The following is a 15,536-nucleotide window of genomic DNA, read 5'->3' as shown; positions in this document are numbered from 1 at the left end:
AGTATTTTTTTCAGATTGTCACCATGATGCAGTCGTATCGCGTGTTAATACAGTATCCTCATCAGTATGCAAAGTCATACTAAAGTAACGCTGGTTTGTGGTAGAGTATTGCAAGGACTGGAAAACTTTTAGGCTCTCCCTGTGGGAAACGTGAAGAGGGAGAAAACTGACTGCTCTTGGTCTTCTAGTCTGGGAGGCAACCCTTTGATGCTTTTGCACGTCTTTTAATAAATTTAAACTGGATTATGCTATTTATCCAAGAAAAATAAATAATAGTAGCTGATTACTTTGGAATTTTCATCAGTCTTTTGCATGCTGTGCTCAGCTGCAATTCTAAGATTGGCTTGTGTACCAGAACACTGTGTTTCTCAGGCGAAGCTGAAATTGCCTTGAAAATGGCTGCTAAGTTTTAAACTGGAATGGTAGAAATCAAGTGAGGATTGTACAACTGCAGAACATTTTAGCTAGACCTTAAAAAATAAAGAAGCCTGTTATTTCAGAAAATAACCAATTTAAAACTGAGGTGACTTGCAGAAGAGGCGGTGGGTAGGAATGCATACATCTGTTTCTATGTAGTTAAGAGATTTTTCCTTTGAATCTGAGAAAATGTGCAGCTTTGTATGCTTATATTGAGCAAGACTTAAAGTGGGTAACAAGAAGTTGCTTTCAAAACCTGTTGTGAAAATGTAAAGTGTAGGCTTCACCTTTGTTTTCCTTTGTCTGATTAGTGGCATCCATTTGAGAGGTCTTGGAATCTTGGAATATAATGCTTTTTTTCAGTTCTATGATGTGAAAATGCACGAGTGTTCAGTAAAAGTGTATATTAAAACAATCAAGTTCTTATTAATATGATTGTTAGAGATTATGTCCAGGAGTTCAGACTTTAGAGAGGAGTTCTGTACTGGTATTGTTTAATCTCTTGATTTCCTTCAAGAACTGTGAGTTATCAAGCACCTCATACAACCAAGGTCCACCTTTCATTCATTTATTTATTCAGTTGAAAGGTGTAGCAGTGGTTGAGTTTCTGAACTTCTCTATTTGTAGAGAATATTCTAGTAGATTTATATTTGTATAGAGATTTTGACTGTTCTGTAATTTTCGTAGCCATATGGAACATAATAGGAATTATTCCTTCTTTATAAAGGTACGTACAGAATAATACAGGTTTTGAAATTCAAGTGAATAATCGACTTGGAATCTGTGCTATTCTCTCTTTAACATTTGGTGTAACTACTGTTGCTGAAATGGGGCTATTAGCCAAGAAGTCAGGTTTTCACTGCAAAAAAAAAAAAGGCGGGGGGGGGGGGGGATGGGGAGGAAGTTCCTGGAGTGGAGGAAACAAACTTGTTAGTACAGGTCCTAGGTAACTCTGTTTTAGATTTTTGGTAGCCAGAATATTTGGCTGGAAGAATTGAAACTAAACTGTCATCAGTTGTTGGGGTTTTTTTCTTTATTTACAATTTTGTTTTTCTTTCACTGCCTGTTTATATTGCTAATTGATAGTAACATTGTGCAAGAAAACACGCTACGTTACCAGAATGAGTGGTGTGTTTAAATCTTTTTAGATACTAAGGTGATGATTCCTTTCCCAGTGTCTTTATTGGACCAAACAGAGTTCCTAACAAAAGAAAGGGCCTTTATTTTCTCTCAGTGATGTTCAAAGCCTATCTTGAAGTCATTGTGTGGTGTCTTACTGCATATTATTTTATAATAGCTTATTTGCTGCTTCAGTGCTTTCTTCTCTCAGCGACTGAGTAGCTCTACTTAAAGATGTTGGCTGTTTTAAGAAATATTTCAACTCAAATAATTTGGTAATTCCAAGCTCTGAAGGGAAGGGATTCTTAAAAATGAAAGCTGGGTTTGAGGCACAATTAAAGGAGATTGGAGGCCTTATGGACACACCTGTAGTTCTTGCTCCTTGCTTGCTTCCTGGGGTGCAGGTTTGCTCAGTTTTCTCTACAGTATGGGGATAGTAATTTAATACTAGCAAACAAATTTGATTAAATAGGAAAGAATCAAAATTCAGGGTATAATTTCTTGTTTGTCAGTTCTTTTCCTGAAATGAAACCCTTAAATTTGTGACAGATCTCTGAAGAACAAGCAACGGGGTTTTTATGACTACTGTCTTGAGCTGATAGGGATTCCAGCTGTTAGTGATTACATTGTATATCAGCTGATATTGCCTCAAATTTCACTATCTTGCATCATACCGAACATCACAGGCTCTGTTTATAAACAGAATCCTTTTTTTCAGCTGCTCTTCGTCCTGACCAGCCAAACCATAAGGGTTGAATGGATTATTAAATATTTGTTTCTCTCTGTATATGGGTGATTGACACTCATATGAACCCAGCTTTGAGAGTTCAAAAATTGTTCCAGACTTTAAGTTTGTACCTTCAAATTAGTTTCCTTATTTAAATGAATGCTTCACTTTCTCTATTTGTTATACTTTGAAACAGACTGCATAATGTTATGGGATGTTGCAGTTATTCATTTACTTGTACTTTAGAGTTGTAATTACGTATGTATAGTGTTGTATGTTTACACTTGTGTTATTGTGTATCTGCTGATATAAAGCAATTGAATTTTGCATCTTGAAGCTGCTTGGGCTTGGTTTTTTTTAGGTTAGATTAAAACATTTCCAACGTGTCAGCTAGGGATAATGTTCTTTCCTTACTGAATACCTCTCTTACTGAGGCTAAACGCAAAACTGGCAGGTAACGTCACTGGTGGCTTCTTCAGCTTGGGAAGGCTCTAGGTATTTAAGTCAAGAGGGCTGCTGATGTAATGGCACGAGTATCAGAGCAGGATATGCTCCTTCCTCATTTCCAGATGGTACAACAGTGTAGAAGACAACTGAAATGAAACGTGCTTACAGTTCCTGTCTGGCATGGTGAAAACGTGATGGAGATCGAGCCTATTTGCCAATACTTATCACTGTTTTATTTTGCTCTCCCCTGACAGAGGCAAGCAAACTTGTCATGTCGTATGTAGCTGCTGTGTGTGGAAAAGGGGCAGAGGTTAATCAAGTCAAAGAACAACTTTTGCAGTCAAATCCAGTTCTTGAAGGTAAGAATCTCATTCATAGAGCATTTATGAGCATATTACCTCCGTGTGTATCAGCATCCCTGCTGAGCTGGTTTGGAAAACTGTATCTGCTGTTGTTTCATTGTTAATTGGTGTCCGAAGCTGTAGGAGATGCTTTCTGTGAAGACAGCTACAAGATTTTATTCGGTTACAGAGAGGTTTTCTTGAGAAGAAAACTGTTTCCCTCATGAAGGGAGAGCTTAGGAAGTTAGGTCATATTTCCCAGACTCCTTCTGCTGCTCTCTGAGGGCATACCCTTTCTTAACCCTGCCTTCATGATGCTTGGCTGTATCAAAAGCCTTAACTTCAGTCCCTCTGATTCATTTCCTTCCAAATTATATTATTATAGTCTCTAGTAAACAAACAAGCTCTGTAAAGCATTATTTTTCTTTTAGAAAAAAAAGGGTGAAGAAATGTGTCTTAGAAAAAACTAAGCCAATCCATATGCATGCCTGTTGTTCCCTGAGACTTATTGTTCCCTACATCTGGTGACTCTCTTGGCCCGTCTTCCTGACAACTGCCTTTCCTGCTCTCCCATGAAAGACTTCTTTTTTTTTTTTTTTTTTTTTTTAATTAGTCATTTTAATTTAAAGACATTGGCTGCCAGAAACAGGATCTTCATTTTTCCTGGAGATAGGATATATGATCCCCAAAGCTTGCAGTTTTGTCCCATTGTCTAATAATTGCCTTCAGAAGTGCCTTGGTTAGCGTTGACTTATTTAGGTCTATTGTGTTGATTCCTGGCTCAGTCTTTCCCACAGTTCTTTTAAGCTATTGTGGTGCTGAGACAAATCCTCACGGCTCTTGTACAATAATTTTGCATTTGGCCAGATGATATGCAGGGTTTGTAAGACTGTTGAGTGTCAACATCTTATTTATTGCCTAGCTATCTTATACATATAAGCGGTAATTTGGAGTCTATAGGGAGCAAGCGTTCTACAAGTGAGAACGGGGCGTTGTGGGGGGGAATAAAAAAAAGGAAAGGGAATGAAAAAGTGGGCTGACAGCAGTGGTGAACTGGATGGGTAAAATGTGGTCATTGACTGTACAAAAAACCCCCAGAATTGTAAGCAAAGACTTGTAAAGAAAGGATGAAATGTTAAAATTTAAGAATAACAAAAAGGTTGGATAGGCCTTTCTTTGATCAGATATGTTCCACTGAAAGCTGAGTGGGGGGATTGCAATCTTCCATTGTTTGGGATTCACAGAGAAGAGCTGTGTTGCTTTTATCACCGTCCTGGAAGGCAGATTTCAGGTGTAAACTGTATGCAAAGTACGGAGCTTTTTCTTGCCAAAGCTGGATTGTTCCCCAGGGACTGACAAACGTATTGAATTTCTTGTTGGTTTCTGAATCTTTCTTTTAATGCAAGAGAAATAGACTAAGCTTGCAGAAGAGTGCCTTATCGTTTTAAGGTATTATTTGTTCTACTCGGTGTGCTGGTAACTGCCTAATTAGCTTGCTGGAAGGTGGGACACTGGATTATTCCATGAGACTGCTGCTCAAGCCTGGCTGCGCATATACGTTTTAGATGGAAATTAAACATTTGTGGTTAGATTTATTTTTCTTTGGTTATGTAGCTCTGTTTCAGTTGAGCTGCAGTGCAAGAAAATGACATAAATGTTACATATGCATAGTTTATCTTGTGGGATTTTTTTTTTTAACTACAGTTGCTACTGTAAATTAATTTTTTGAAACAATGAACTTAAAGGAAAACTGCGGAATGTGTCTCATGCTTTATAATGAAACGTTTGTGCTTGGTTCTGTGCAGTTATAAATGACTCTACTGTTCAGCACTGTGTTTAAGAAAATGCAGCTCAGAGATTTCGTTGTTGAAAAGATGATTTATTGCAGGGCATAAAGATTTTTAAAACAATTCTTTCACTTATCCTTGGCCTTCAGGAGCAACAAACTTTTCCTTTTGGCTTCAGTTCTTTGATCAAGAATAAGTCTACTCATGCAAGTTTGTTGAAGCCTAAAAGCATGTATTTATTTCTGTCCAAAAAACATTGACTTGACTTGGTCTTTGAAAGTATATATGCTATATAAATAAATACTGGGATAAATAAACTCTCTTGTTAGAGCAGGAGTGATATACTTAATAATGTAGGGACACTCCTGCTGGACTCCATGTACTTTGACAGTGTGTGATGTTTAGAGCTTGAATTGTCCTCCAGTCTGAGTTCTTGTCCTGCCTGTGTTCTAAGCGGGCGGCTGCCCATCTGAATGTAGCCCTGGGAGGTCCTTTCTTGGAGAGTTTTCATTCTCAGAAAACTTTAGCTAAAGAAATTAAAACCAAACTACTCAAAAAGCGAGTTTAGGTCAAGCTGAAGAAAGCGTGCTAAACTTCCGTTGTAAATCAGGCTTATTTCAGCTGATTAATATTCAGCTTAAGCTAGTGTATATGTGTGGGAATAGTGTAAATAAATCTGTTCCAGAGCATTGATTAAACTGTCCTGTGCAAAGAATTTTTAAGTTTCATTCTGTAATTTCCGCAGTTCTGGCCTCCATCTTTTACCATCTTCAGTTCTGGGAACTAAGACTCATTTCTTTCTCTGAATTGAAGAGAAAGAAGTATTTCCTATATATAAAGTTATTTGGGTAATAAAATTTTAAATTTGATGATTCAACACCCCAGGATATGCGCTCAATCCAGGTGCAGTTTTGTCTTGGAACCATTTCCCTTTGTGTGTTTTTCTTTCACTTTTTCAAACAAAGGAAGTGTTGAGATGAAACTTCTTTGGACTTCCATAGGTGTTTTCTCATTTGTGATCATGTCTGTCACACTCTGTCTGTCCCCGGCGACTGATACCCATACAATGAACAGGGTAATTGCTTCTCAGCGGTCTAAGATTCCTTTAAATACATAAAAGTCGTAGATATTTTAGCATTTAAATATTTTTCTTTTCCGATAAGTTTGGTTGTCATATTTGTTTTTCTCTTTCTCCAGCTTTTGGAAATGCCAAAACTGTGAGGAATGACAACTCCTCTAGATTTGTAAGTATTTTCTTTAAGACTGAATTTTAATTCCGTTTAGGGCAATTATGTTGTTGGTTACATTGTTGGCTATTTCTCTTTTACATTGTATCAGCCATTAAGGCATCTGTAAGGAGGGAATGAATGACTTGGAGAGAAAACTTTCCGGTAGTTGTCTGACGACTGTGGTGTTTGGAGAAGGCAACCACCTTCAGCAGCAATCAGTGCTTCATTTTGTACATTTGAGCACGTTCTCCTTCCCCAATGTGTTAGTAGTGCATTATTAGCAGTCACCCCTCTTTTTAAAAGATGTTTCACCTCCTTGTCAGAAACCTTGTTGGTTTCTGATGTGGGCATAGAGTTCTATTGAGACTCAAAATAGAAGCTAAAAAAAAAAAAAAAAAAAAGAACAGGAAAAAAATTCGGATGTGACATTCTGTGACTGGATGAAAACATAATTACAGCGCAGCTGGGTTCGTTAATTATCTGGCACTGGTGGCTTTAATGTCAGCGACCGTGTGCCTAGCAACTCGTCTGCTTAGCAAGTGGATCTTTCTGCGTGATCTCGTTTTCTATCCATATGTATAGGTTTTTTTGTTAAAATTGCTACTTCAGGTTCTCATTTTCTTTCTATGATGTTTCAACCTGTGTTTACAAGTTTAGTTTTAATATAAACATTTTTAACATTTACTTATTTGCCTATGTTCTTTATAATCAACTGGTTAAATTCAGGCTTTTTTAGCATGAAACTGAATGTGAAATTATAGGAATTAACAATTGACCGAAAAAAAAAAAGTTGAAGCTGGAGTTGGGAGATTCAGAAGTGTGAGTACTCATCATAGTTTCTTCTGCTAAAATCCGAAGACTAAATGCAACTTTGTGATTTGCTCACTTGTGTGCAGAAGAGTAATATTGTGAGATGTGTAAAGTAGACAAATTAATGCACTGGGAAAATGGTGCATTGCGAGTAAAAGCAAATGGATGAAAGCCTGCGATATTGTGACACTGGAGAGGGGCTTTTTTTCCACACGGGAGACTTCTCTCCCCTTCCCTTCTGATTCTTGAGTATTGATGGTATTGTTCTCCATGGCTATGAATGCTCCTTCTGCAGCTGTCAAGCCCCTGCTTGTGAACTGAACGAAGGGTCTTCATCACAAGGTCAGGGCCAAAATTTGAGGCACTGTAGAAAATATTTTTGGATAGAAAGGGTAGAAAAAATGCTACTGTCAGAGATGATGTACTGCAGAAAGGAGGAGGAGACAGCGAAGAAGAGAAGAGGTGCCATTTGCAAACAGAAGTCTTTCCAGGACAAAGTGTAACCAAATACTATTTTGCTGTTCAAGTCCTTGCTTATAAACACAAAGCTAAAAATAATTTTGGAAACATCCAGCTGGCCCAGTCCTTGGGAAATTAAAATTTAATTATCTGATTCAATTCTTTATCTCAGAAACTTGAATCAGCTCAGAATTAACTTCAAACAAGAAAGTACAAGTACTGTCCTGTCTAGCCAGCCTCAGCTGGCAGCAAGGAAAAGAATAGATTTTAAACAGAGTCAAGCCAATCTTGACAAATAGCCAGTAAATTAGAAAACATCTTTGAGGGAGTCAATGTAAAGTGCGTGTTTTTTGTGTTCTGTAATTAAAATCAAAAGACAAGGCAACAAAAGACAAGGAAACAAAACTCTTCCTAAATGCAGTGAATAAGGAAGTACAAACACAAGGCTTCTCTTTTCAATAGGTTGTTTTTGTCCTCTGTTAAGTAAGCACCAGAGGCTGGTGAGATCATTTCTCTGCATGGTTTGCGGAATTTGTTTGAATTACTACCAGCAGTTTTTATCTTTCTAAACTTCCTTGCCAATGTGAGCTGCAGTGCTTTTGCCTTTTCTACACAGTGTGGGTCTATCCATTTTGTCACTGTTAAACATAGCTCTTACTACATTAAACGCTTGTCATATAAATTAAAATGATGCAAAGACCAGAGCGATCTTCTGCGATGTGGAAAAGTCAAACAGAAGTCAAGGAAACACACTGCGGCAGTACAGCTGAAAATGAAATCGCCTTTGTGGTGACAGTCTGTTAATTGTTGCCTCTGGTCTCCTGAGTTACGAGGGAAAGAGTTCAGTGGGAAAAATCCATCACTTTTACAAGGCAGGCACATGCTTAGGGACAGACACCCCACGATTACTAACAGTAATCATTGCCAGCCAGTCCTTAAAGCCAAACTGAGCGGCTATCCTTCAACTGCCTTGATTCACACTCCCGGAAGATTTTACACTGAGAAAATAAGTTTGTGTGGAAAATAACTTTTTCCTGCATTCTTATGTTAATAAGCGTGATAATACCTACACGGCCACAAGTATTGCTTGGTGTTCTTGGTCTTGTGGTGAAAGTTTGTATGATGTGCTTTTTCTTCATATAGCCTTAGAAACTGAGCAAAGTACTGGGTTGCATTACAAACCCGATTAAAGCTCTTCTCATGAAGATCTCTGACTGTGATAATGCAGTTGTCTTAAAGCTTTGAATCATTTTCTGTTTTTCAAAATCTGACGGAGTGTAGAGGAGGTTGCCAGATTGCTCTTTTAGCCTGTAAAAACAGCCAACTAATTTATTTAAAAATATCTTGAGCAGTTTTGCTTACACAGAAATGAAAGTCTTAAAATATGCTTCTTTCACAGGGAAAATACATGGATATTGAGTTTGATTTCAAGGGTGACCCACTTGGAGGAGTTATAAGCAACTGTGAGTATTACTCTTGGTGTCAGCATATTAACACCTTAAAATGTTTGGTTCAATAGGAAGATGGTTAAATTATTGAAAAGATCAGCTGTGTTTGTCTAATCAAATCTCTCTCCATTATGTGATAAATTCTGCTTTTTAATTTTCTGCTGAGTAGCGTACCTTAAAGTACGTGAAAGCAGACTTGGAGAAGTAAGCATGAATAAAATGTCCTGTATTGTTTAAAAGGTACTGAGTAATGTGCCTCGTTATTGTCTCTGAAGCTGGTAGCCAGATGGATAAGGGTATCTGAGGCTCTTTCAATACTTGAATCCCCCAGATCAGTCCTGTTACTTGATTTGATGGGTTACGTATTTAGGGTAGATGGTGTCTGAGATACGCTGTTTTGTAATTTGTAAGAGTGATACAAGATATGCTGGAGATCACCATGAGATGAGTACGTTTATTTGGAATCAAAGCGTGCCATACTAATTTTAACATACCTCACGGTGTAGGAAAAGACTTATTATGAGAGAGGATGAACAGCTTTCGAGTTTAGGGAGACAGGGGTGGCCTCGGAGGTTGTAACTGGACGTATGTTGTTGTGCTATGAAACATAGAGCGATTCAGAAATTCTAACCATCACTCTGTGGGGAAGAGAGAGGCTGGGAACTGAATGCCAGCCCAGGATGCTTTGACTTGCTTTCCTTTCGAGAGTTTAAATGCAGCTTTTAAAAGAAATTGCTCTTCTGTGCTATATAAAGCTCTGTTTGTTTGCTTTTCTTATTTTTGAAAAGGGATGGAGGAGGGCAGCGAGTGACTAGGTGTCACTGATCTCGCCTTGACCTCTTTTCGCACTCAGCCAAATTCATCGCTGTTTCTAAAGACTGACTTTTGACTCCATTGGCATTTTACTGGTTGTGAAATAATGAGAATCCATCCAAGGTGAACCGAACTCTCCATATATAACATAAGCATTTTAAAACATTGTGAAGAATTTTATGCGTAAATATAGGCTTTGGTTTTTTTCATAGGGCAAACGTTTTTTCTGGACCAGGTCACCTTTTGGAACCGTGCCTGCAAGAGCATGATTTTTGTGACAGAGTAGATCTTGACACTCAAAGCAGTCACTATTTAAGTGTTTATGGCTATCTATTAAATTTGACATTGGGTAGTCAATGAAATTAGAGGCCAAACATACTCAGTGTATTCGTCAATAATTAAATGAGAACAAAGAGATTCTAGCAGGCTAGCTGTGTTGTTTGTTTCTTTTTATTTCACATTCAAAATAGATACTTAAAACGAACCCTGCTTTGTAGAGCGGACACTCAACAGTTTGTCTTTGAAAGTGCTCTGCTGAGTCATCTAATTAAAATATTGTGTCATACCAAAAGGCGATCCAAATAGTTAGTCTATAGTTTATCTGCCTTATAAATCTTTGCATGTTGTAATTATAACATTTCATGTAATTATAATGATGTGATGACATATGTAATCAAGGGCGGCCATATTTTTAGATCTTCCTAAAAGATGCCTATTTTAGGCATGCTCCCTGTCTTCTCACATTTAATAAATATGTAATAGGAAGAAGATGAATTTAAATTTGAAAATGAAGATCTTATCTGTAAGCCCTGTTGTGGAAAAGATGTTACTTGTTGAACTATGAAACACCCCATACTTGACACAGGGTACGTCACAAGTAAATACTGAGTTCCCGTAGCTGAGTGTTAATGTATCTCATCTTTGATTTAAAGTTTGCAACATTTGATAGTCCATCCATCTCTCTTTAAACAGAGTTTGAATTCTGTACAGTTTTGAAGCAAGTTTGTTTTCCTGCCTTAGATCTTTTCCACACGTCTGCAGCATTGCATTGCAACAGAAATATTTCTGTTGTGAGGTATCACCACTCTGGGAATATCAGGGCCTGAAATTCTTTTATGCCACTTACCTTTTACTCTGGTTTTAGTCAAATTTAGGATTTGTCTTCTTAATTCATTAAGTAGGAAATCAAATAGTGCTGAAGTTTCTGATCCTTAAAAAGAAAAGTATGGTTAGTTTATTCATAAATATTCTTTGCTTTCTGACCATCTGTTGGTTTGGTGTTAACAGGATGTGAAGATGATATAATAGTATTTTGATTGAACTTTAATAGTTGTATCTGATGAGCTTGATTTCCAAACACCAATGAAGTTCGTGGGCTTTTTGGATCACAGCCTATGTCACTAAGCTGTATTTCCTACTATGAGTGGCTGTAAGCAGCCACGTTGAACATCTAGCTTATTTTGGTGGCAAAAAGGGTAATGAAAACAAGTGACGGATTTTATCAGACTGGTAAAGATAAGCAGCGACCCATTAGCTTTAAACGTCTTGTTTTGAAATGGTCTGGTCTGTCCTACTCTAAAATGCTATGAAGCTCTGTGAAAGGCTAATCAATCTGCCTGTCACCCTTCGTGTAGCGGCTGATGCTATGGTGACCTTCTCTCGGGCCATTCTCTGGTGTCTTTCAATGAGCTCTTACTTCTTAATGACAGGGGTTAACCTGCAAGTGAACCTTTCACAGGATGGAGCTAGAGGGTGAAATTATCATGGCAGTGCATACTGCATGTCTCTCCTGTCCAGTTTGCAGTGAATGGTATGTTCCATTCAGTGCAGTGAATGGTTCATTGCAGTGAACCGGTATGTTCCCAAATTGAAGACAATTTTACGTTTGGACAGTGTAAAATACATAATAGACTCGTTATATTACATAGCTGCTCGCAGCTTCTCAGTGCACTGATTTGTAAGGTATTTGACATATTGCTATATCATGATGTACAGTCATAAAAAGAAACTGAGAGTGGAAAATTTGAGATGAATGTGATTTATACGATCTTTAAGTATATTACTTGAGTCAGGAATTTCTTCCTGTTAGACTACAAAAGAAAAATGATCTCAGGTAGCATGTGTTGTACTTGTTTGGTCCTACGTCAGCAGCAAGTGAGACGTGGGGGCGAGCAGAAGGGTGAATAAGGGCTGAGAAGAGGAGGTATGTGGTAAGCCTGAGTCGTTTGAATCCTCCCTTTTTGTTAGTTTTCTGTGAAGGTCCCAGCCCGTTTTCCTAATGTGTGGGAGATGCTGCAATCTGTGTAAGGTGAGGTGCACAGCCCCAGTGCAAGCTAACAACCAGCCCATCCATTCACAAGCGGACCTGATTGACCTGTGTGGGGTTAGGAAGCCCAAATTACTCTTGTGAGCTCTCCTGAACACTAAATCCTTGCTGTATTCTCGCCTGTGACTGTAGATATCCCATCACTGTTTTGTAACAAACCCTGCTCACAGTTATGCCGTGGCTCTAAAATGCATTTACAGACAGGTAAATTGCATTTACATTTTCTCTCACTGAATTGAGTATGAGGTGTATCTGCTCTTCCTGTCCTCCCGTGGGGTGTTTACAGCTGCTGCTGTTGCAGTGAACACTCTTGCCAGCGCTTACACGCTTTTTCCAGAGCACTTGTCAAGAAAGACAGTTGGAATATTGGGTAATTAACTTTTTTCACCTGGGTATAATACTGTGGAAATAAATTACAGAAACCATCAGTACTATTGTTAGTTTTCCGTTTATTGTAACTACCATGGTAGTGGGGATGGAAGCAGGAGAAAAGCAGAAAAGAAACGGCTATTCTTCTGTAGTTATCGAATAATATGTATTTCATGTAAAAATGGGTGTGTTCGTTTTAAAAAGGGATAGGTGCTAATTGCAATAACTTGTACAGCTCTAAAATAATGACTCTTGATGCACAGATGCTGCATCTGTTTTGTATTCCAGGTGACGTTTGCGTGCGCACTTGCTTCGTTAGTTTTGTGACCGGTTTTGTGTACACTAAATTTTATGGTTGAAATGGTTTTGCATAATACAGTCCAAAATGTTTCATCATTGCAGTTGTTTAGGCCTTTTCAAAAGTAGAGATCTTACAGTAGTTTTCCCAGAATATTTAATGTCTTAAATATTCTGTCTCTTTAATATTTAATAAGTCTTAAATTTTCACGTTTCCCCTGGGATTTCCTGCTGAAAGATACCTAGCTTTTTAGCATTAGGGGATCTTTACTAATCTGCCTGAGCCCTTCAGTGATTTAATGATTAACGAGAAGACAACAGTGGTGCAGGTGAAGTACAGTGTATGTAATGCCTGCTTTTGAAAAGCCGTTTTTAACTGGCACAGTGTACTTAGAGTGCAAATAACAAGGGATTAAAAAAGGGCCTCGTTTTGCCATTTTTTCCAACAATAACATGAAAGAAATCTATGATGTTTATTGAAAGCAACAACTTTTTTTAAATTACCGAAGTGATAGTGATAAGTTTACAACTCGTTCTTCTTTACAACTTGTTTGTTCGTTTTAAAAGACAAAAGTAATTACCCACTCACTGAGAAATCATCAACCCGGCTGTTGATTTTAGTTATGTGATTGCTGTTAGCGATCTCCTTTGCTCAGGGAAATATTACACAGATTTTACAATTAGACATTATGGAAAGAGATACTCATTCTTGTTGATTTATTTTTAATCTTAACTGTTGCGACATCTCCCTTGGTGTTCTAGTTAGCACAGTTGCCACCATTTAGGCAATTGCCTTGCCTAAATTAGGAAGTGTTAAAAAAAACCCCAACCAAACAATATGAAACATTTTGATTAGCACAATTTTAAACATCATTTATTACTTGAGTAATGAGGATTTAACACTCTTAAAATGTGCAACCATTGTATTTTCACTGCACATACTGCCCACATAGTAGTTTTTGTTTGATACAATTATGAGTCATTTCATTCAAGAGAACATTAATATAAACTTGGTGGGAATAATGTGAAAAAGTTCCTGAGAAATGACTACTGTATTTTCTTTTTCACTGGTGCCTTTTTTGTTTTATGACAGCTGAACGATCAAGGTAGGAAAACAGAAAACATAATTTAACATCACGTGGGTGTAGAGATAAGCTTCCGTGACTAGAAAATGTTCTGTAACTTGGGCTGAATAGCTAAAAAGGTCCTTGGTCATGGCCTGCTGAAAAGAATATGACTAAACCAAACTTTTCCTAGGTTTTTCAGAATGTACCCAGGTAGTGTCATTTTTTGTTTGCAGTGTTTACTTATTCCTTTCTTGAATGTTCATTCAATTTCTACTACATTTTGAGAAATACAAAGTTCCTAAATTTTTCTGGATTGAATCAAGTTCATGGGTCAAGTAACCAAAAGGAAATCCTGTAAATTTGTACATTAGAGTTGACAGGAGTGTTCAGCATCATTTTTCCTTTTTTTTTTTTTTTTTTCTCCATATTGAGTGGTTTAGCAGGATGGATGCTTACACAGATCTCTTGCATTTAAACCAGTGTTATCTAGGAACGGCAATTAGTCAGAACCTGTGGAATGTAGCTGGATTTTGAGTGATCTGAATTGATGAATATTCAAACAATATGATTTAAGAAGTGTTTCCAGGTTGGACCTTTCCAAAGCAATTTGATTTTTACAGTTGCTTTGATACACACAACATGTTAAGTGCTTCAGTTCAAGCAGGAGCATTGTTAGATAATGCAGGAAGAATACCCAGTCCTTAAGTACACCATGTGTAGTTCTGTATGTTCTCACTAGATAATGCTGTGTAGCCCCTATACATAATTTATATAGACTATATAAAAAAATGTAACATGCATAGAGTTTTGGGGTTTTTGCTTGTGTGGGTTTTCATATAGATAGGCACCACCTGTCCACACATGGCACTGTAAACAGAATTACCAAGTGGGTGCGTGCAGAAACCTGATGTGCATCTTTGTGTCTTCTCTTTTGACTGTTCAATCCGCAGAATTTGTAATCATGCGAGAGTTAACACAAAAGTTACTGGTTGTGCAGTAGTTGCTTTAAGGAAAATATATTTGGTTGATTTATTAAAATGCTAATTAGGGCAAACAAAGGGAAGGTTTTCTTAAGAGTAGGACAGATGGTCTGGATCTTTTCTACCCGTCTGATTTCAGTCTGCATGTGGGCATAAAAGAAAAAAAGCAGAGAATGAATACAGCTTTAAAAAGAATTGGTAACAGCTGCTTTAAGGTAAATGCCTGATTTTCTGTCGGTAGCTGCTTTCTGGAGCCTTTTTCCTCAATTACGAAGGCTGACAGAATATGGAATATTGGGACTTTGGAAAGCCAACTTAATTAGTTAACCTCCTTTCTTCTAAAAAGGTATAAATAAGATAAACTGCAGTGAAAAATCGAAGTTAGTTATCCGTCTAACATAGCTCATTTGACATATGCTTGAGAAACTGTTAAATCTGCTGAAGGCATGCATGTAATTAGAAGAAGGTTTACATGTAATATTTTGCCAGGTTATGTAGATGAGCTTTTGTGGCAGCGTTTGAGTAAATTTATATATAGAATATTTTTAAACCCAAATAAGCCAAACCGCTTCACAAACTGCATTGCTTCGATATCCTTTGAAAACACAGCCATTTCCTGAAGTGTGTGTACCCACTGCGGGAGCTGAAGTTGTTTATTTCTTTGAGATGAAATTTGGCTGTGATTCGTTCCAACACTTCACTGGAGAACCTTCACAGCCAGCGTGACTCCGAACCGCCTGGCGCTCACCTTGCCTTTCTCAGCCCAAGTGTTAACACTCGGATGGTGGACCAGCCTCTCCCTTGGAGTTACGAATGTAAAATTAGAGAGGATCAAGTTATTTAGGTACAGGATGACTCCGAGTTTGGACCTCAAGGAGGGGAGCCCCAACCTTAGGTGAA

The 15,536-nt window shown here is 37.8% G+C and overlaps 1 protein-coding gene across 5 annotated transcripts in view; it reads left to right on the top strand.

The window, feature by feature from the left end:
* Positions 1-15,536, top strand: part of MYO1B (myosin IB) — a 115,008-nt gene that overhangs the window by 52,902 nt on the left and 46,570 nt on the right. For all 5 annotated transcript variants that reach the window (XM_054208472.1, XM_054208475.1, XM_054208473.1 and 2 more), the window contains exons 5-7: positions 2,965-3,069; positions 6,036-6,082; positions 8,736-8,799. In XM_054208472.1, coding sequence (XP_054064447.1) covers positions 2,965-3,069; positions 6,036-6,082; positions 8,736-8,799 — 216 coding nt within the window. The remainder of the gene's footprint in view (positions 1-2,964; positions 3,070-6,035; positions 6,083-8,735; positions 8,800-15,536) is intronic.

The sequence above is a fragment of the Rissa tridactyla genome, chromosome 7 (genome assembly GCF_028500815.1).
Source record: "Rissa tridactyla isolate bRisTri1 chromosome 7, bRisTri1.patW.cur.20221130, whole genome shotgun sequence".
NCBI classification, from domain to species: Eukaryota; Metazoa; Chordata; class Aves; order Charadriiformes; family Laridae; genus Rissa; species Rissa tridactyla.
Note: the sequence above shows the minus strand (reverse complement) of the source record. Positions and strands in the feature narration are given on the sequence as shown.